The following is a 22704-nucleotide window of genomic DNA, read 5'->3' as shown; positions in this document are numbered from 1 at the left end:
CAATCCATGAAATACACAGACAGCACACGGAACTATTATATACCCATCTGAATAAGCCCTAACATGGACTTCCTTTTCTTCGATATGTAGATCTACTGGATCTAAGTTGTGTACAGTATTACAGTGCCAGCCCCAGTTTGCCCCCTTCAGTGCCAGGCAGTGGTCCTCTCCATATAGTCACAGTTACACTTTGTCCCCATGAAGTGCCAGGCAATGTTCTTCTCCAAATGGTCCCAGCCACAGTCTGTCACCTATATGTGCCAGGCAGTGTTCTTCTCCATATAGTGCCAGTCATAATCTGCCTCTCCATACCGTGCCGTACATAGTGTATGCTCTTTGCAATGTGCCCTGCAGTGCCACCTACAATTGCCCCCAGCCAGAATAGCCAACAACTGCCCAACAGCATAGATCGCTTTTGTGGGAAGTGATATACAGTATCTCCATATAATCTGCATGTGCTGATATAAGAAAACACAATTAGAATTGCACAAATATTATTTACAGACCCTTCAATGGAAAATGTCCCTTGACGTGTATTAAATGCACAATTGTCAGATTTTCAGCCTAGTAATAAAATAGATAATTAGCTGGAAGCTTTATTAGACAGGCTTAATTACTCCGGTATTGTCTTATCTGACCAGAAGGACATTAAGAGCCATAATATCATCATCCTGTATTTGCAGAATAAACTTTGTTTGCTGTTGCAGGTATGGAGACTGTTATGTCTGGAATAAAGTTACGACCTGCATACACAACATCCTCAGTGGTAGAAGATGGATCGAACATTACGGGGAGATCACCATTCGAAACACAAGGAGCAGCGCTTCTACGTGTAAGATGACATTCATCAAGGTATGGAGGTTGTCTCCCAATACATGGCTGAAATACCAATAGCAATTGTACTTTACAGATCATTTTTTCAGATCATGTGCTGCTAGTTTTGATAGTATGACCCATCAGTGAGTGATAATATCGACTGTAAACCTATAGGGGTTCTACATATTAAAAGAAAAAATATACAATACTTAGTTGTCAGCCTAGATGAGTAAAAAATTCTGCAAAGTAAGAATTAAAAAAAAAAATAGAAGGCGTCTGATTGGCTCCAAATTCTGCAGCAGGACAACGACCCTAAACATATACGGCCAATGTCATTAACAACTGGCTTAATCGTAAAGAAGAACAAGAAGTCCTGGAAGTGATGATATGGCCCCACGGACCCCTGATCTCAACATCATCCAGTCTGTCTGGGATTACATGAAGAGACAAAAGGATTTGAGCAAGCCGACCTCTACAGATGATCTGTGGTTAGTTCTCCAAGATGTTTGGAGCAACCTCCCTGATGAATTCTTTCAAAAGCTGTGTGCAAGTGTACCTAGAAGAATTGCTGCTATATTGAAGGCCAAGGGCGGTCACACCGAATATTGATTTGATTAGGATTTCTGTCTTGTTCATTCACTTTGCATTTTGTTAATTGACAAACTAAACTCTTAACACTTCTATATTTGAACGCGTTCTTACTTTGCAGCATTTTTTCCACATCTGCCTCAAACTTTTGTATAGTCATTGTCTATTGACCAACAGCCATAGGCTTCTTTCACATGAGCGCATATTGGCCGGCCGTTTTCACAGCCAGCCGATATACGCTACGTTGTTAGTGAAAAATCTGGTGAATGGGCGCACAAATCAAACGTTTGTGCGCCCGTTCATATGGCCTGGTGAGGCCGGCGCAAATGCACCGAGCTCACCAGGCCATCGCCCATTTCTCCTCCCTCCCCATCGCAGGCTCACCTCTCGCTCCTCCCCGCTCGTTCTGTGCAATGAGAGGGGGCGAGACAGGGGCGGGGCTGAGCGCTGGTCCGCCCCGCCTCCTCCCATTGATGGCTATCGACAAGGGGCGGGGGGAAGGCAGGCACTTAGCTCCACCTACATCCTGCCCCTTGCTCATAGACATCAATGGGAGGTGGGGTAGACTGGTGCTTAGCCCCGCCCCCTCCCATTGCACAGGACGAGCGGGGAGGAACGAGAGGTGAGCCTGCATGGGGGGGGGGAGGAGAACAGAGGGAGGGAGTTTAGCAGCCACGCTGCTAAACTCCTTCCCACCTACGGCCACTGCCATGGGCTCCCATAGGAGTCCATGCAGCGGCTGACGTATTCCCGGCCCAGAAGATAGTTCCAGGAATCCAGTGCATCAGATCACAGCGCATATCGGCCTGATGTGAAAACGGCCGGCTGGTATGTGCTCATGTGAAAGAAGCCATAGTCTGAGCCATCTTATGGCCCTATTGTTTGAAGCTGCAGACAATGATCCTGCGTTTTTTGGGATTCCGGTTGGCCATGAATTTCCTATATGAAGGGCGTTGCATGAATCATGTACACTAAAACAGGAGCCACCATGTCCTCTATAATCAAGGGGTCTGAGCGGGAGATCTCCCACTCTGGGATCCATATGCACTATTAGACCATATGAACATGGGTTGTCTTCATCATTCTACCTATTTAAGTTTTTATTGAAGGAGTAAGTCCAGTAACTATCACTCTACGTCAGTGGTGTCCAAACAGTAAGTTCTAAATCAAAGTAGAACGATTTCTAGTGAAAGTCTCAGTGTTGAATCAAATAGGTCCATAAGGCTTGACCACCAACATTAGCTGTTAATTACACACGCTGACTTCTAGTAACACTCTAACTTTTATACAGAACAATTATTGTTCAGTTTATCAGCGACAGCCATTCATCTATGAATGACCGCCTGTGTAACATGAATGGAGGCGGGCAGCCGGAAGCAATCTCTGACCACTCCACCTCCATTCACTGAACGATTAGCACACATGTGTGAAAGCACAAGAACGATAATCGCTGGGACGACTATCTGGCACTTAAGGGCCCAACAATCATCCTGTGTAAAAGGACCTAAAGTCTGAGCAGGATGAAGGAGCAGCTGGGTCATATAGGAAGAAGGCACAACTGCTGAGAAAATTTTGAGTAAGTAGCTGCTGCCAATACTATGGGGCACTGGCGCATCTTAAAAAGGAATCATCCAGAAAACTTTGCCACAGCACCCATTATGTGCCAAATGTAGCCTGTCACTGGACCCCGAAATAGTTTGTCCTCTCCTGTCCTACAGACTAAATGTTGAAGTAATTTCGCTAGGTAGAAGGCAAGTTCTGTTCATGCTCGGAAAGTCTTATGATAATGTTCAATATAAATAAATGGTTTTCTTTCTCTACTAGGGAAATTATTGGAGCTCCAATGTAAATGAGATTCATGGAGTAGTAATGGATCAAGAAGGAAAAGTTGTGCATCGACTATTTGGGAAGTGGCATGAAGCATTGTATTGTGGTGATGCCCCAGCAGCAAAATGCATATGGAGGCCAGGTATAATAAAACTACTAACAACGTTGTATTATTGCTTGGTAGCATTGATGGTAGATGTAATAGAGTTGGGCTAGACTGGACAAACTCTTTAGCAGAGTCATATTCTGACAAAGTAATCACAAAGAAATACACAGGTTCTCAAAAAATTCAATTCCCATCAGAGAATCCACCTTAAGAAAGAGTCAGAATTATATGCACTGAATTGCTACTCTATTAGAGACACCCATCTAGTTGCAGATTGGGCCATCTTTGGCCTTCAGAACCGCAGCAATTCACCATGATGTCCATCCACAGGTATCAGAAGATCCATGGTGTGAAAAGAAAACACTCCCCACACCATTACTCCACCTCCACCAGCTTGAACTGCTGACACCTTACAGGAAGTGTACATTAATTCGAGCTGCCTTGCCAAATTCTGACTCTCCCATCAGCATGGTGCAACAGAAATCTGGATTCATCTGACCAGGCAGTGTTGCTCAATGATCCAATTTTTGCGCTGTTTTGCCTACTGGAATCTTGCCTTTCTGTATCTCTTAGGCAGTAATGGCACTCGAACTGGTCATCTACTGTTATAGGCCATCCATGCTAAGAAACAATGAGTTTTGCATTTGGACATATTACTTGGAGCATCTGTCTTGTACTCAGTTGGAGTTTGCTTGACTGTGCACTGCCTGTTCGTCAGAACGATTTTTGACATCCTTCGCTATCTCCTTTCACCAAAGAGTCGTTTATGTGCAAGAATCCTCTTTCGTTGGATGTTTTCTTTGATCACACCATTCTTCGTATACACAAGAAAACCCCACACGATTGGCAGTGAAATCTTGGCCCTGGCTAGTCTAGCACAGATGACCAGGCTTCATTGGAAGTTGCTCAGATTGCTTGAGTTTCACATTTTATTGTGAATTTACATTGAAAACTTGATCACTTGATTTTGTGCTGCACCCCGGGGTCACGTGTCTATTAGCCATACAGGGAAGCTACAGTTGCGAAAGAGTCAGTGTGCGTAATAAAGTGGCCTTTCACTGTAGATGACGTCTAGTTGTGAATCAGGACAGGACAAAGACAACAGAGAGCAAGTATGGGCAGAGCTCTCCCAACAGCTCATCATACATCACCTTCTTCATCTCTTGGAAATGCCCAGCATATAGCCCAATTTCTTTGGTGGATTGCAATCCACCTGTAATTGTGAGTCAAGAAATAATAAACTCAGTCCCTTAAATGCAAACTAGTTTATAGTTGGAAGCACAATTATTTGCCTTGCATTATGAATGTGTTTATAAATGGTTTTTCATTGGTGATGTTACTTACTAGAGATGAGCGAGCATACTCGATAAGGCAAACTACTCGATCGAGTAGTGCCTTATTCGAGTACCTGCCCGCTCGTCTCTAAAGATTCGGGTGCCAGCAGGGGGCAGGGAGCAGTGGGGGAGAGCGGGGAGGAATGGAGGGGAGATCTCCCTCTCTCTCTCTCCCTCTCTCCCCCCCGCTCACCGCCGCAACTCACTTGTCACCCACACCGGCAGCCGAATCTTTAGAGACGAGTGGGCAGGTACTCGCATAAGGCACTACTCGCTCAAGTAGTTTGCCTTATCGAGTATGCTTGCTCATCTCTATTCCTTACATATGTGTTTTTACATTATCTTAGATTGTCCTTAACAGGATTATGAAACAATCAATGTGCAGTTCCAGGGAGCTTTATGGTTTCATTATACGTTTTTGATCTAAATATTTGATAGCGCTAACAGGTGCGATATGAGGATATCACGCCTGATAAACAATGCTATTATCTTCTCTTAGAACACTGCAGGCTTGGTTTGATTTTGCTTCTCAGTTCTCTTTGACACAAACTAGTGGTTTTGATGATATTATCAACAACCCTTTCAGTGTAATTAAATGGGTTTGTAAGCGATAGAAATAAAGGCCTCTTCACATATTAGTATTTTGCTTCAGTAATTTGTAAGCCAAAACCAGGAGCAGGGCAAAATACGGAAAAAATGCAAATCTTTCCATTATAATTTCTCTCTGTACGCTCCACTCCTGGTTTACCAAATACTGATGAAAAGTACTGACGTGTGGATAAGCCCTAAAGGTCTGATTTTTTTTCTTTCTCGCAAACCATGACTCCTTGTCCATGGGGTGCGTCTAATACTGCTCTGTCACATTCACTTGAATCGGGCAGAGCCACAATAGCACACGGAGCCCATGTACAAAAGGGGCCAAATTTCTATTTTAAAAAAAGTCCTCGCCCTTTAACTTAGAAATTAAAGATATGGAGAAAATAATAATTGCGTTACTGATATTATTGTATTTTTTACAAGGTTCCATGCCGAACAATTACGAACTCTATTACGGCTTCACAAGATTTGCCATGGAACTGAATGAATTAGATCCAGTGATGAGGGAATTCCTTCCAGTGACTGATGCGAGATTCAGGCCAGATCAGAGGCAAGAAATTTTATGTTTATTATATGAAAGAAAAATGGATGAAGAAAAAGTTCTTCTGCGCTCAGGGGTCGAATCCTTAGAAGTTAAAAGACACTTACTTGAGGAGGGGAGGGCCTGGAAGTAATTCCAGAAGAGTTCCCCCTCAAGCTCCAAGGTTCCCTATCAAAGTTCATCTGTATTTACCTTGTATGTTGCAAAATAAAGTCTGCTAAGAGCATATCCTGCATATCGGCGAAGACATTGGCAAAGACTTCTGCTAATGTGACATCAGTAATGGCAGCAACCGCCAGCCATATCGTGTCTTTGTGGATGCCGGTTATTTAGGACTTATTGCTGCATACACGGCCCTTCAGTAAATGCCACAAGAAGAAATCAGGTGACGTTGATTCGGGTGATCTCAGTGGCCACGGATTTCTTGAAATTAATCAATCACCAAAATAACTTTCAATTTCCTTAATTCTTGCATTAGATGTGCAGCACGTTGCACCATCTTGTTGAAAGCAACCTTCCATTAATTTGTTCACCAATGTGTCAATCCAGAATTTTGTAGGAACACTTCCTTCATCATATTTATTCCAAAATGCTCTTTCACATTGTTTAAGTCCTTCCGAACCTGCGCTGTACATGTACGGCAAAAGCCGGGTGTCTGTGTATGGAGTGGGCTTGGGAGCTGAGCCCGCTACATACACTGTGGCTGTTAACTATTTAAATGCCCGGATCTGCATTCAGGGGTCGTGAACAACACCACAGTGCGATCAGGGGAAGGGGGTGTACCGTTTAGTTGTCATGGCAGCCTGCGGTCTTCTGTAGGCCCCCAAGGCTGCCATGAATGACTGCCTATGAAGATGTGTTCGTCAGAATGCAATATAATGCAATGCTATAGTATTGTTCAACTTCAAGTCCCTACGGGACTAAAACAGATGTTAAAATAACTAAAAAAAAAATTGGATTAAATATTTGAAAAAGATAAAAGGTAGTAAAGGTTAAGCAAAAAAAACCTTTCCCAGTCATCTCATTAAAAAAAATTTGGTACCATTGCTTCTTCAAAAGTCCAGATTATTAAAATATCACATTACCGTATATACCGGCGTATAAGACGACTTTTGAACCCCGAAAAATCTGCTCTGCAGTCGGGGGTCGTCTTATGCGCCGGTAATACAAAAAAAAAAAAAGTGTAAAAAAAAAAAAATTTATTACTCACCTCCCACGGCGTTCTGTCGCGCTCCGGCAGGATGTCGCTTGCTCCGGCAGGCTGTCGCTCGCTCCTCGTCCCCGCCGCAGCATAGCTTTCTGAATGCGGGGCTTGAAATCCCCGCTTCCAGAAAGCTAATACACACGCCGGCAGCCATGACAGCATTGAATGGCTGTGATTGGCTAAAGCACACGTGGCTTCAGCCAATCACACTATTCAATGACATCATTGAATGGCTGTGATTGGCTGAAGGCGCACGTGTTAGCAATCACACCCATTCAATGATGTCATTGAATAGTGTGATTGGCTGAAGCCACGTGTGCTTTAGCCAATCACAGCCATTCAATGATGTCATGGCTGCCGGCGTGTGTATTAGCTTTCTGGAAGCGGGGATTTCAAGCCCCACATTCAGAAAGCTATGCTGCGCCGGGGACGAGGAGCGAGCGACAGCCTGCCGGAGCGAGCGACATCCTGCCGGAGCGCGACAGAACGCCGTGGGAGGTGAGTAATAAAATTTTTTTTTTTTTCTCCACTGAATACCGGCGTATAAGGTGACAGTTGGGGGGTCGTCTTATACGCCCCGTCGCCTTATACGCCGGTATATACGGTACTTATCCTGCACGGTGAACGCCATCAGAAAAAAAAATATCCAAAAGTCGTATGTAACCCAAAATGGTACCAATAAAAATTACAGTGCAGCGTCTGAGGAGCGGGCCCTCAGCCGAGGGGACAGCAGGGTAGAGAAATAACCTTGTCACGGGGCTCTACCGTCTCCTCACTCCTCTCCTAACAATTAGTAACTGAAGTTACCTTAAGTCCTGTTTTGTCACAGTGATGCCAATGTTCCATCTTCTGGGGCGGATCACTCTGATACAATGAAGTAGTCCACACGAAGAGAGTATTTTCTGAACAAGAACTGGGAACGTTCGGTCCTGTCCGTTCAGTTAAACTCTTCGGGCAGTAACAATAAACAGTTCTTCTGCACAACAATTTGCATAGTGTTGAAGCAGTGAGGGTTTCCGGGGCATTATGGATACCAAGTCCTAGTTACCTGTAGGATCTTTCCTCCTAGTTAATCTCTCTCAACTGTGAAATACTCACTTTTTCTCGCACTCTTGCGGTTTCTCCTTTTCTCCGGTTACATGTGGTTCTTGCGCTACACTCCCACGCATTTCTACCATCTCTGGGCTCTCATACCCCATAAGGGCAGTTTTAGAAGGAGGATCCTTGGTATGGCTGGGCTCTGGCATGAGCGGCAGACCATCTCTCCGCTTCCTCCATCTCTCCTCTCCAACTTCCTTCTTCTTCACTCAGTAACTCCTCACTCACCAACTAACTACTCACTTCAGATACCTCTCACTCAAAACCATCACATCATGTGGACACAGACCAATCAACAGCTATACAGTTGGATACATTTTCCAGACAACACCAGACATGAACAGACATTAACCCTTTCATGCCTGCAAACTCCAGTACACATAAATCTCATGCATTTCACATTTAAGACAGTAATACAAGACAAACCTAAGACACGTATTGTGAGGTGCTGGAGGGGACCCCAAACTCTGGGCCACTACAACAGGTCGTCACACAAAAATGAGCACTTACACAGCCCTTTCAACAGAAAAATTGAAAAGTTATAGAGTCAAAAGGTGGTAACAGAAAGCAATTTTTGTCTTTTAAAAGGTATTTTATTTTTTTTAAGTCGTACTACATTAAAAAAAAAACTATTTAAATTTGTAATCGCCGTAATTGTATTATCTCACTGAATAAAGGTAACACATCATTTTTACTGGGTTGTAAACATTGTAAAAGCAAACGCTTGCTAAAAAATGTGCCGTTACATTTTTTTCCATTTCTCCTCATTTAGAAATCTTAAATGTTTACAGTACATGAAATGATACCATTAAAAAATACAACTTGAATTGCAAAAAACAGCCTTCACGTGGCTATGTAGCCAAAAAATTGAAGGAGTCATGATTTTTTTTAAAAGTGGGGGGGGGGGGGAGGGGGAGAAAACAAAAAAGGGCTGTAGCTGGAAGGGGTTAAATGAACCTGTTCACCAGTATTCAGAAACAATATACACGCACACTGTTCATCTGAACACGAGTTAGATGCCCGCTTGACAGTTGCGTCTTGACGTCATGGGTACAGTCCACCTCCATTGAGTGGTGTGAAGGTCAATTTTCATACGGCTTTAGATACAAATTACAAATTTATAGAGGAATGTTTGGATTTCCGAGCGAGACAATCGCCCTCTATAAGGTTAGGATTTTGTTTTTAAAGTCGTTAACCAAATATACATGAAGTACTAGGTAAACCGAGTAGCTTTGGTGAGTAGCTGCCCGTACACTTGTAAATACAGAAATACAAATAGTAAATCAGTCCAATATGACAAAGTTTTGCTTGTCATCGTTATCTTTTTAGCTCCTGAATTCTTGACTTCATCTTTCAGGAACATCTCATTTACATTTGCTTTGTATTTTTTCAGGTTACTTGAAGCAGGGAATGTTGGAGCTGCATCAGCAGAAAAACAGAGAATAGAAGAGCTTCAGAGGACTAGGCGAAAATACTTAGAAGATAACCATATAGAATATACACCAAAATATTTCCGGTAAGTTTAATTAGTGTCCTCTCTCTCATACCCATTCTCATCAGTGCTACTCTAAAAATGTCCTGACTTGTATTCTCCTGGTGGGCGCCTCGTGTGGCACAGAGTATTAAAACAGCATAATGCAGTCCTACTCACGACCTGAAGGTTGCAGGCAGCTGGCTCTGACTCCATCCTTCTGGTAAAATGAGTACCCAGCTTGGTGGGGGGTAATAAACAAATTACCTGAAAGTGCTGTGGAATAAGTTGGCGCTATACAAATAACAAGTCCCTTCGCCGTACATGCACCTAATCCTTGTCAACTCTATATGGCAACACTGGGTGCGGATATCTAGCATTGTCACCCGTCTTGTATAGCTCAGACCAATCGCTGTAAATTTGTATTACAAAGTAACAGCAGACATTAACTTAACTTAAAAAACACTTATTGTAGCTCTCAGTAGGCACACATCCATGGCTGTGCTATAGGGCCTTATGGTTTCTATGTATGTCCTAATTGCAGCAACAGTGAATGGGACAGTTGCAATTCCAACACAGTGCTGGTTTGGGAGTGGCATCAATATTTGTATGATGCCACGGGTTTCTCAGGACTTGAATATTTATGACCGAACCTTAGGATAGGTGATCAATACTGATTGGCAGTGCTCTGACTACCCAGCACCCCCTCTGATCAGCTGTTTAAAGAGAGTGCAACACTTGGGGAAGCATTGCTGCTTCTTTAGTGTATTTTAGGTGTATTTGGCGCTGTATATTGTATAGTGATATTGCTTATTGTTGCTTTTCAAGTCAATTCACTTGAATGTGACTGAGCTGCAGAAAGGCCATATGACCAATAAATGTTATATCACAGGCTGAAGAAAAAGCCTCAGTGCTCGCCTGAACACCATGGCCCCTTCAGACAGCTGATCAATGGGGGGTGTCAGGAGCCAGAGCTAATGATGATCTATCCTAACTATAGGTCAGCAATATTTAAGTCCTGGAAAACCCCTTTAACCCCTTCTTGACCAGCCATACTTTTTTAGGGAGGTCAATTTAGGGGCTTTAGGCTAGGCGGTTGTACAAACCTAGTAAAGGCTATTACCAAAGTTCCACACCAGGAACAGCCGGGCTTCTGCTTTAACAGCCAGGATTGGAGACTCATAAATCATAGAATCAGTTGGAAGGGAGCTCCAAGGTCATCGGGTATAACCACTTGCTTAAAGGCGTTGTCTCGAGGCAACAGTGATTTTTTTTTTTTATTGCCCAGTCCCCCTTCTTAAGCATACATTACTATGCAGCAGTGTAAACGGCTTTTAAAGCCGGTTTCTACTCACAGTTCTTGCTTTTCATCAACTTATAAAAGTTCTTCCGAAGATGGCCGCCGGTCCTTTCCCATGGTGCACCGCACTTGCTGGAGCCCGACGTGCGCGCTCCCAAGACGCCGGTCACGTGATTCTGTTGATGACGTCATCGCGGGAGGCGGGGAACTCTCCTGCTTGTAATGCCTATTCCAGCCACCCCATTGGCTGGACGGCACGACGAGCAGTAGGGAGGGGGAGTGATTTGAGAGGCCGGGCAAGGGAGGATCCAGCCACCACATGAAGCGGCTCGTGCTCAGAGCAGAAGAGCGGACTGCGCAAGCGCGTCTAAAAAAGCAAGAAGACAGCGAAATTAGACGGAGCCATGGAGACGGGGACGCTAGCAACGGAACAGGTAAGTGAATAACTTCTGTATGGCTCATATTTAATGCACGATGTACATTACAAAGTGCATTAATATGGCCATACAGAAGTGTATAACCCCACTTGCTTTCGCGAGACAACCCCTTTAATGCAAGTTTCACTAAATCATCCTAGACAGATGTCTGTTCAGCCTCTGTTTGAAGACTTCCATTGATGGAGAACTCCACACCTCCCATGAGGTGCAATGAGAATTGGGTTGATCCCTCTGGACTGTGACAGCCCTTCAGATATTTATAGATAGCTATTTACATGCAATGATTATCCCTCAAAATTCGCTCAAACTATGTTTTTTGAGTGATAATCATTGCATGTAAATGCTACCATCCTTCGCTTTTCCTAGGAACAAGCTGTGATTCTCCATGGGAGCGCTGATAACATTGTATTCAGCTGCAGTCCTGCAGAACAAAGGGGCTATATGCAAATAACAGACCACCTGCTGTTCACTGCATACAGCTCAGGTAGGCTAATTTACATGCAAATGAAGCTAATAAGCTGCTAATAGGCATTAGTGCCAATTATTAGCTTATGCAAAATGATCGCTCAATCTGTCAATCATCCTATCTTTTTAATGAATTTTGACTGATCATCTTTGCTTGAAAATGGGGCTTAAATCTCCTCTCAGCCTTCTTTTTTGCAAAGTAAACATTCCCAGATCCTTTATCCTTTCCTCATAGGACAGGATTTGCAGACCGCTAACCATGTTGGTAACCCTTCTCTGAAGTTGCTCCAGTTTGTCGATGTCTTTTTAAAATTGGGGTGCCAGAACTGGACACAGTATTCCAGATGAGGTCTGACCAAGGAAGAGTGAAGGGGAATAATTACCTCATGTGATCTAGACTCTATACTACTCTTAAAACATCCCAGAATTATGTTTGCCTTTTTTTGCTTCTGCATCACACTGTCGACTCATGTTCAGTCTGTGATCTATTTGTGTACCTAAGTCTTTTTCACATGTGCTGCTGGGCCAAATTCCTCCTATTCTGTGTGTGCTTTTTCATTTTTTTGTCCAGACGTAGGACTTTGCATTTCTCCCTGTTACATACCATTCTGCTAGTCGTCAACCACTGTTCAAGGTTGTCTACATCTTTTTGAATCCCCTCTCTCTCTTTTCTAGTATTAGCTATCCCTCCTAGCTTTTTGTTGTCAGAAAATTTGATGTTTCCCCTCAATTCCCTCAACTAGATCATTTATAGAAATGTTGAACAACACTGGGCCTAGGACAGAGCCTTGTGGTACTCCACTTGAGACATTCATCCAGTTGGATGTGTAGCCATTTATGACCACTCCTTGAATATGATCACTCTTCCAGTCGTGAATCCACCTAACAGTATCCTTGTCCATCCCATATTTGGTATTTTTTTTCAGTAAGAAGTGTATGAGATTCCTCGTCAAATGCTTTGCTGAAGCCAAGGTATACTATATCTACTGCATTTACCTGATCAACCTTGTCAGTGATTTTGCATAGAAGAAAATTTGATTAGTCTGGCGGGACTTGTTTGTTACAAACCCATGCTGGCTTTGGTTAAATGCTCCATTCTCATCCAAGTACTTGCATAAATGCACTGGCTGCCCGTTAAATACAGAATTCAATTTAAACTCACTACCTTCATCCATAAAGCCCTCCACAGTGTAGTGCCACCCTACATTGCCTCCCTCATCTCAATCCATCACCTAGCCCGGGCTCTCCGCTCTGCTCACAAAAACCAGACTGAGCCCCCTTTTTATTCAAACCTCTTATTCCCGCCTCCAAGACTTCTCCAGAGCAGCACCAGTCCTCTGGAACGCGCTACTAAAAGCTATTCGGGCAATCCAAGACTCACAAAACTTCAGGCGTGCTCTAAAAACGTACCTCTTCAGGGAGGCATACCACATCCCCTAAACGAAACCCCTCTGTACTCTGCCTGATAACATGCTCCCTGAGCTATTGACTGCAATCCCTGCTAGCCACCATCAACTGCCCCTGCAGTCATATCTATTCTGCCGTCATGCGGCTGAACGTCTGACCATTGTTTATGTGTATAGCATCCCTCACTCTCCACCTCATCATATCATACACATCTCCAGCCCCTTTACCTTCTGTATCACCCCATTACTTGGAGCAGGACCCTCACCCCTATTGTTTCCGTCAACTGATTATTACATGTAACCGTAGTTCTAAAATTTTTGTACTTTGGTTTTTCTGTATTCCCCCTGTCTTTGTAAGTGCTGCGGAATATGTTGGCGCTAAACAAATAAAGATTATTATTATTATTTTTAATAATTAGTTCAAAGATCTTTCCTGGTACAGAAGTCAGGCTTACAGGCTTGTAGTTTCCTGGGTCCACCTTCTTCCCTTTTTTAAAGATAGGGACAACATTTGCCCTTCTCCAATCTTCTGAATCTTCTCCTGTTCTCTAGGAATTGTCAAATATTATATCGAGTGGTTCAGCAATTGCTTCTGCTGCTGCCTTCAGTATCCTAGGATGTACTTCATCTAGACCTGGAGATTTTAATTCAATTAAGTTAGCTAAGTTTTCCCTCACCATCTCTCTGTTTATAGCTAGCCTGGATTTTTTTATTCTTTCAATTGCACAGGGAAGATCAGTTGATGTTGCATTTACTTTCTGCAAGAAAATAGTTACAAAATAGGAATTTAAAAGTTCACCCTTCTCAACGTCATTTTTAACCAATTCACCATATTTATCCTGTAAACAGCCTATAGCATCTTTAAATTTTCTTTTGCTTTTTATATACTCCCAAAATCCTTTTAATTGCTTTTGGCCACTCTTGCAAGCCTCAATTCATTATGAGCTTTAGCTATTGTGACACTTTCCCTACAGTTTCTGCAGAGTGCATTATATTCTTCTTTGGATGAGCCCCCATTTTTTCTTCCTCCTTAGCATGTATTTATGTTATGTGTTCATTAGAGATGAGCGAACCTACTCGGCCACGGCCCTTTTTCGCCCGAGCGCCGCGATTTTCGAGTACTTCCGTACTCGGGCGAAAAGATTCGGGGGGCGCCGTGGGTGAGTGGGGGGTTGCAGTGGGGAGTGGGGGGAGAGAGAGAGAGGGCTCCCCCCCCTGTTCCCCGCTGCTACCCCCCGTCCCCCAAATCTTTTCACCGGAGTACGGAAGTACTCGAAAAGTGCGGTGCTCGATCGAGTAATTACTCGGAACGAGTATATTCGCTCATCTCTAGTGTTCATTCATCTTGATCTCTTTAAATGCTTCCCATCCCTCCCCCTTTTAGGGATTGTTAACAATTGTGCTTTGAGTAATTTCACAAAATTTTGCTAACCTTCTTGGACATTTCTGTCCTTAAGAGCATCCAGCTATTGGATCCTTCTTATCCACTTTTCCATTAAAATCTGCCTTTCTGAAATCCGATCTTGAAGTCTAAGTCCTTTCAGATCTTCCTCCCCTTGTTATCCAAAATTCAGGGATAACATGATTGCTGCCTCCTAAAGTCCCAGCCACCCTTATTTCATCAATCATTTCCTCCCTGTTAGTAAGAATTAAGTCCAAGATAGCAGATCACCTTGTTTTCTCTTCTACCTTTTGAAAGATAAAGTTGTCAGCAACTAGCATAAGAGAGGATAAGAACTAATTGGACCCATTAATTTTGCCTGAGAGAGATTCTCAACAAAAGTCTGGATTGTTCAAATTTCCCATGATCACTATGTTGTACTTTTTTGAGAACTTAGCCATGTCTTCTGCATGTTTAGACGGCCTATAGTAGATGCTGACAATGGTGTCCTCTCTGTTGTTCTCACCTTGTATTCTTACCCAAATACTTTCTACAGAACTACCATGCTCTCAAGCTTGAATCTCTGTAGTGTTGTCGGAGCTCTAAGGAACTCCATACAGCTTTTCATTGTCTGCTCTGGATTGTATGTGAGAGGTTGTGTACACAAATCACTGACACATGACACTACTCAGTATCAAACGAAAATGAAGCTCTTCTGTCTTTAATAACATCATCAGGCACAAATATACCCTAGATTATGCAGCATCAGAAATACATGCCCCCCTGTAATCATAAGAACGCATGATTGGCTCTAGGTGCTAATGGTTTAACATATGTTAACGCCTTAGGCGGCCTGTCCATGGGCGAGTTCTCATTGCGACATCTGTGGCGATAAATCGCTCATGGACCTCGCAGAAGTCCCTTCCCTTTTTGACGGCACCATTGACATAGCCAGTTGTTCCACCTCTAGAATCCTGTTCCATCGCCTTATTTCATGGCCGTCCACTGGCAGGATGAATGAGAAGACTACCTCTGCTGCCAATTCCTTCACTTTCCTGCCGAGGTCTTCAAAGTCTCTGCAGATAGTTGGAAGGTCCTTTTTTGCAGTGTCATTTGTCCCTACATGTATTAGTAGGAATGGGTGGTGTTCTGTAGAACCGAAGAGTCTTAATAGCTTATCAGACACATGTTTGATTTGTGCACCTGGATGATAGCACATCTCTTGTGAGGTTATGTCAGCCCTGCAGACAGTGGCCTCTGTTCCTCTCAATAGTCAAACCACCACAACCACCACTTTCCTTTTCTTCTGAGTGCTAACTAGACTGTATTTACACACTACTGTCAAACTTGTAAGCACTTGACTTGGGGAGGAAACTACCACTGTCACCTATCGGCAACCCATTATGTGATCCCAGGGTGCAGATGGTTTGCCATGGTAACCGGAGGCTTGATAAAAGTCTGCCATGTGGGCCAGCCAGATAGATCCTGCTGTCAAATACCCAGATAGAGAACTGTCAAAAGTATACTATACAACATTATATATAAGGTTTTGTTGTGTAAAAGTAGTTAAAAATTTGTAATAATACAAATTTGTTATAGCCATAATCATATTGACCCAAAGAATAAAGTTAACAAGTGCGCTTATCACAAACTTTTGACCTATGGGAGAGACATGTCAAAACTTTTGATCAGTGCGGGTGCCACTGCTGAGACCCTTGGTGATCGCTAGAATGAGGAGGCTGCAGCGCTCAACCTAGTGCTGTGCCCCTTCGGCTGCTTCGCTAATTTAAGTCTCTTCCGGGCAGCTGAAGATAGACTCATTAAATTCTAAAATCATCATCTGTATACCTCTAGGAGGCTGTCTTCAGCTGTCGGGAGGAGACGAAAAGCAGTGAAGTCAGCTGAAAGGGCATAGTACTTTAGTAAGCGTCAAACCCCTCTCGTTATAGCCATCAGCAAGGGTCTCCGCAGTGGGACTCCCACTGATCAAAACATTTGACATGTCTCTCTGACTTGTCAAACGTTTGTGACATGTGCAGCTGCTCTTTAAATCCTCACCATCACTTGTGGTTTGCCGCCATTTAATTATACTATGCTATAGGTCATCATTGGAGTTACAGTGAATTAATGATTTTGTTTTTCTCTCCTTGTTCCATTTGTAGGAAGGTGGTTGATACCCATAATAAGGAGACTTGGGTTTCTAATGACATCTACTGGGAACTGCGAAAGGACCCTGGTTTTTGCAAAGTTGAATTGCCCATCCTTTGGTGATGTTAGAATACGGATTTGTTAGACCTGTCATTCTATCAACAAATCAATATCTATGCACAGTTTAGTTTCATATTGCTACAAGATTATTTTTTGTGATGCCTCATGCCATTTGCTTTTATAGTCATTTTTAAAAAGCTATTTGCTTGTACAACATGTAAAATATACAGAGTTATTTAGAGTATTTGCTGCATTTATAGAAAGGCGGTGAAGTATAGAATTTATGGACCTTCCATTTCTATACTTGAGCTGCTGTATGAATAGCCACACCGATTTACCCCTCATCCCAATGAATGTTCCAATACTTTTTCATTATCAGAACATTTGCCATTAAAGAGCATTAATTGCACAGATATTTTGCTGCTATTGGAATCATTTTCCCATGGGGAAAACATTCCGATTATAGCAAAAATCAATCCTTACTGGTATTGCCTGTAATTTTTTGTGTAGAGTACCTTATACGATACAAACGCCTGGTCTAGTGATAATCTGCCGAGAACATTTTCCCATAGACAACTCTTAAAGGTATATTATTATTAAACCCTGTAAAGCTGAATTTTATAAAGATTATGTTTTAAAGTGAAGCTCCACTTTTAATTTAAAGGGGTTGTCTCGCGAAATCAAGTGGGTCTATACACTTCTGTATGGCCATATTAATGCACTTTGTAACATACATCGTGCATTAAATATGAGCCATACAGAAGTTATTCACTTACCTGCTCCGTTGCTAGCGTCCCCGTCGCCATGGTTCCGTCTAATTTCGGTGTCTTCTTGCCTTTTTAGACGCGCTTGCGCAGATCCGTCTTCTCCCTTCGGCTCCGCTCGGCAGCATCGGCATTTTGGCTCCGCCCCCTTGTACGCATCATCGCGTAGCTCCGCCCCCCATCACGTGCCGATTCCAGCCAATCAGGAGGCTGGAACCGGCACACATCATGGGGCGGAGCTACGCGATGATGCGTACAAGGGGGCGGAGCCAAAATGCCGATGCTGCCGAGCGGAGCCGAAGGGAGAAGAAGGGAGAAGACGGATCTGCGCAAGCGCGTCTAAAAAGGCAAGAAGACACCGAAATTAGACGGAACCATGGCGACGGGGACGCTAGCAACGGAGCAGGTAAGTGAATAACTTCTGTATGGCTCATATTTAATGCACGATGTATATTACAAAGTGCATTAATATGGCCATACAGAAGTGTATAGACCCACTTGCTGCCGCGAGACAACCCCTTTAAGGCTCCTGCACATGATTGTTATACGGCTCCTTACAATCTCCGAGTTGTATGGAGTCATTCTGCAGCACCTGCATAAGGTTATGGGGCCATACTATAGTAAGGTCAGTATCAATAGGACTCAGATTAGCTTCTAGGGTAGAGTACCTCCATAACAGAGCATCTGATTGGACATGGTACATTTCTTCATGGATCTGCCAGAAAAAAACAGTAATACCACACAAACTTCAATAGGCACAGTATTACTTTCGGAGGCTGGGGGGAGCAGTAAACCAAAAGTGGATATTAGTTGTATTTGCTGTGAAGTTAAATGTAATCCATTTTTCATTGTTATCAATCATTCAAATATCAACCACGGTTTACATTAAATTAATGACAGGAAGTCCAGAAAATATCTGCCACCATGATCCCTACTTCAGTTCATATATCTCTGGTTTGTATACCCTCCAATAACAATTGCACATATGCAGTATTGGCAAATAATATTGGCAGCTGTTATAATATACAGTCCTCTTAAGACTTTTTGTACTTTTAGTTTACTGCTCCTTTCATTCCACTCTATATCATGAAGATGCAGATATCACCTTTCTTTACAATGGTGATAGAGACGTGCTGGACATCCACAGGTTGCTTTAACTTTAGCCTAATTTTACCAACTTTGCACACAAAAATTTACACCACAGATTTTACATTTTGGACTTGCTTTACTGCTAGAGGGTTTTTTTTTGCTGTAAAAATGACTCCTCTGTAAAGCCATAGCTATACTGACTAGCACAAAAAGTTTATAAACCATTGCCAGTATCACTGATTATTGTTTATATTCCTTTGTTCTTTATAACATAAAACCCATAATTTAGAGAGATATTAGCATCTCTGGGTGCTGTAGTTATACGATTGGAGCAGCCATATTGTTTCCGTGGCTATACAGAACTTATCACAGTGCCTCTGTAATGTAGAATATAACCATTATTTTCAGAGAACTGAAGATTACAGTCTGGAGTAGTACTGGGTCAGGATACTGCCGGTTTGATTGAGTACGTATTGACATTGGCGAGTGCGATATCGGTCCGATATCACACTTGTAAGCCAGCAATTTTTCCTGCGATTCATTTTGCAAGAAAAGCGCATCCCATCATTGCGCCTTGTAGTCAGTAACAGCAGCCAATCATCAGGTGTTTTAGCAAAAACAAAGAGCACCCCACAATCAATGTAAGTAGGGACATGTATCTACGGTTACTTTCACATAGAGCATTTTTCGATAAACGTTGCATTTTTAAGCAGTATTTTTAGGTTTTTTTTAAATCGCTTTTCTTGGGTCCATGGCGTATATTTTTTTCAAAACACAGCTGTGGCATTTTTAAGCCGTTTTCCCAAAGACTTCTGCAAAAAAATAAAGCCTACAAAACTCGTGAGTTTAAAAAAAAAAACAAACTCCACCAAAAAGGCATGAAATTCATGGCACTTTTTACAAGTAAGATAAAAGGCATGAAAAAAAAGAAAGTGTGAAGAAAGCCTCGAGTACAATATCTTTAATTACAGCCCACGGCTAACACAAGACAACCTTTGGTTTTTTTGGTCAGTTACCGCTATTTTGGTTAAAAATCATCAACGATATGTAGTTAAGTTTGGCCTAATGTTCGTGTAAAAGACTCGATCCTGCCTTGCAATGCAACTAAAATGAAAACTTAAGCAACTTTGTACATAGTTCTCAAGACCTAAGTGTCTCCATCCTGCAATCAAACTCCCTTCTTACCTTTACTTCTTGCCCACCTACTAAAGGTAAATTTGCTTTTGGTTGAAAGTATTAAGATTTTATGATACTACTCATATATTCATGGCAGAGGGCAAAGAGAGTGTATGAAGAAAACGCCGAAGCTGAGCCCATATCATCAGCGGTGAGTGTGAGCTGTATATTATGGCTGACACATTGCAGGAGGGGTTCCAATCCCAGCTGCTTAAAGCCTTAGATGATACATTACTATTGAATGAGGCATCTAAGTTGTTAGAGACCAGGGCACACTGTCACCAAATAACCTCCACAACGTGATTGCAGGATGCCAGTGGGTTGTCATGGCAGAGTCGGGAGCCAACGGATGTCCCCCAGGTCTACCATCTTAGTACTATTATTGAGCCCTGCCAGAAGTAAAGCTTAATAAGACAACACCAACAGGCACAACAAGTCTTAAAATAAAGCAACACCGCTTTTTTTTTTTTTTTTAAAGGTAGTAAAAGAGCTATTTTAGTATCGCTGTAATGATTCTTACCTGCACAGTAAAGTTAACTCATTAACTTTTATCACATAGTGGAGGCCGTACAAATTAACCCCCATAAAACAAATTATGGAATTACTTTTTTTTTATTTTACCCCCACAGAAATGCGTTTTTTTAGTACGCCTTTCAGTAAATTATATGATAAATTTAATGGTACCATTAAAGAATACAACTTGGTCCTCACAAAAATAAGCCCTCATCTAACTAGGGCTGCGAAAAAACAAAATTAAGGTCTGGTTCTTGGAAGGTGGGAATGAAAATAAAAAAGTTGCCAAAAAACTAGCAGTGGTGGCAAGGGGTTACAGGAATTATTTCATGAAGACGAGCCTTTTCCATGTGCCCTGTAACGAAAATGGACATCAAAGAGGAGTTCCTTCCTCTGTTAGCCAAACTGGGAAACCAACTATAAGAAGCAGCTCTTGCTCTGGTGGACCTCGCCCTTTATGCATTATTGCATAGTTATCTGAGGCATGTAATACTACATAATTAGATAAGTGATAGGTGGAGATTTGCATAGAGTGCAACATAAACAAAAATCCCATTCGCTTTGCTTTATAAATGCCATTATTGAAAGGGGCCTGTCGCCGGTAGACTTCACTAAACTGCAGTAATGGTGCTACAACCTTACACAGACTCTGATGAATGTTTTTGAAATAAATGCCTTGTCCTAACATACACATAAGATATTGCAGCATTGGTTAGGGACGCTATCGTTTCTCTTTAGGGAGAGCACCTAGAAGGTGAATGAGTGAGGAGACTTATAAGGCCATTCATGCTCCTCTGGGTAATATGCAAATAAGGGAGATGGTACAATACCTCTAACATTAACCTGCAGGAATGCTGCCTTCCAATAGGTGGCGCTGCAGGAGTATTGTTCCATCTCCCTTATTTGCATATTGCAACATGAAATGGATAGTATGTAAAGATGAGCGAGCATGCTCGGTAAAGGTAGATACTCGAGCGAGCATCGCGCTTCTTGAGTAACTGCATACTCGTCCGAGCAAATGCGGGGGGAGGAGAGGAGAGTGAGAGAGATCTCGCTTTCTCCCGCCGCCCACCCCGCATTTGCTCGGACGTGTATGCAGTTACTCGAGAAGAGCGAAGCATGCTCGAGCGTCTGCCTTTACCGAGCATGCTCGCTCATCTCTAATAGTATGCCTTTTCAGACAGGAACAATGCCAGAGTCTACAAGTACTCTACACAAACCTTTTTACCAAATAGTTAACTCGCTTGTTGTATATTTTGTTTTACTTTGTGCTTTAAATCGTAAGACCGATACTGTCCATTTCTTCGGGCTGAGCCTGATAACACATCTCAGAACACCCGCCTATGTTTCCAGTGACACAGAATGACAATACGTTAATGTATTGTATTGTACATAGGTCCTGCATGTATATCTTATCCGATTAGCCTGCCGATGAATGTTGCTAAAGCCTTACTCTAGACATTGTTTCTGTTTTTCATGAAGACTCATCAGGTAATGCAAAATCGGAGTTTACTGAAGGGGATTTTCTAACTGAACTCTTACGAAATGTAATAGTAAACTTGATGTCTTTTGCAGACATTTGTCTTTACATCGATCTGCTGCTAATAGTGCTTGTTCTAATAAACTTATATGTGCACTGTTTAACTCCTGCTGTGCTGTGGTGATTTGTATAATGGAAAGATGTGGGGACGGATTCAGTAGGTGGGTGGCTGGTAGAGATGAGCGAGCATACTCGCTAAGGGCAATTACTCGAGCGAGCATTGTCCTTAGCGAGTACCTGCCCGCTCGGAAGAAAAGATTCGCGTGCCGGCGGGGGGGGGGGGGGGGGGGGGGGGAGCTGTGAGCAGGGGGGAGAGAGAGAGAGAGAGATCTCCCCTCCGTCCCCCCCCCCCCCCCCCCCCCCCGCGCTCTGGCACTGTGCAAAAGTTTTAGGCATGTGTGGAAAAAGTGGGGCAAAGTAATGATGTGTTCAAAAATACAAGTGTTAATAGTTTATTTTTGTCAATTACCAAAATGCAAAAAGTGAATGAACAGAGGAATAAGCATGAGCTACATTGACCGCGATGAGTGGGATATCGGGCCAAGAAACTCGATGATGCAAAGCATTTTTGATTAATAATCGCATTGCTTCTATGAAATTGCAATCCCCATGTGCATGATAGGATCGCAAGGATTTCCCATGGACTTCAGTGGAAAACACTGCATGGCACAGCATGCGAGAGCCATGCAATGTTTTGGAAGGTCCTATGAAAACAAGGGACGAACAAGGAAACGCCCAAGGATAGAACGTGCTGTGAGGAAAAGATCGCTCGTGTGAATAAATCTGTTCAAAACAATGGATTTCATATTCCTGCGAGTTTTGTGTGAATCGCACTGAACTCGT

General features: G+C 42.8%; 1 protein-coding gene across 4 annotated transcripts in view; it reads left to right on the top strand.

The window, feature by feature from the left end:
• The window catches only part of OSBPL6 (oxysterol binding protein like 6), a 257243-nt gene extending 239781 nt beyond the window's left edge, over positions 1-17462 (top strand). For all 4 annotated transcript variants that reach the window (XM_066575780.1, XM_066575778.1, XM_066575776.1 and 1 more), the window contains 5 exons: positions 708-852; positions 3229-3373; positions 5692-5818; positions 9505-9627; positions 16734-17462. In XM_066575780.1, coding sequence (XP_066431877.1) covers positions 708-852; positions 3229-3373; positions 5692-5818; positions 9505-9627; positions 16734-16842 — 649 coding nt within the window. In that variant the 3' untranslated portion in view covers positions 16843-17462. The remainder of the gene's footprint in view (positions 1-707; positions 853-3228; positions 3374-5691; positions 5819-9504; positions 9628-16733) is intronic.
• The last annotated feature ends 5242 nt before the right edge of the window (positions 17463-22704 follow it).

This window comes from Eleutherodactylus coqui, chromosome 8 (genome assembly GCF_035609145.1).
Source record: "Eleutherodactylus coqui strain aEleCoq1 chromosome 8, aEleCoq1.hap1, whole genome shotgun sequence".
Classification (NCBI taxonomy): domain Eukaryota; kingdom Metazoa; phylum Chordata; class Amphibia; order Anura; family Eleutherodactylidae; genus Eleutherodactylus; species Eleutherodactylus coqui.
The sequence above is the reverse complement of the archived record's forward strand: the minus strand, read 5'-3'. Positions and strand labels throughout refer to the sequence as shown.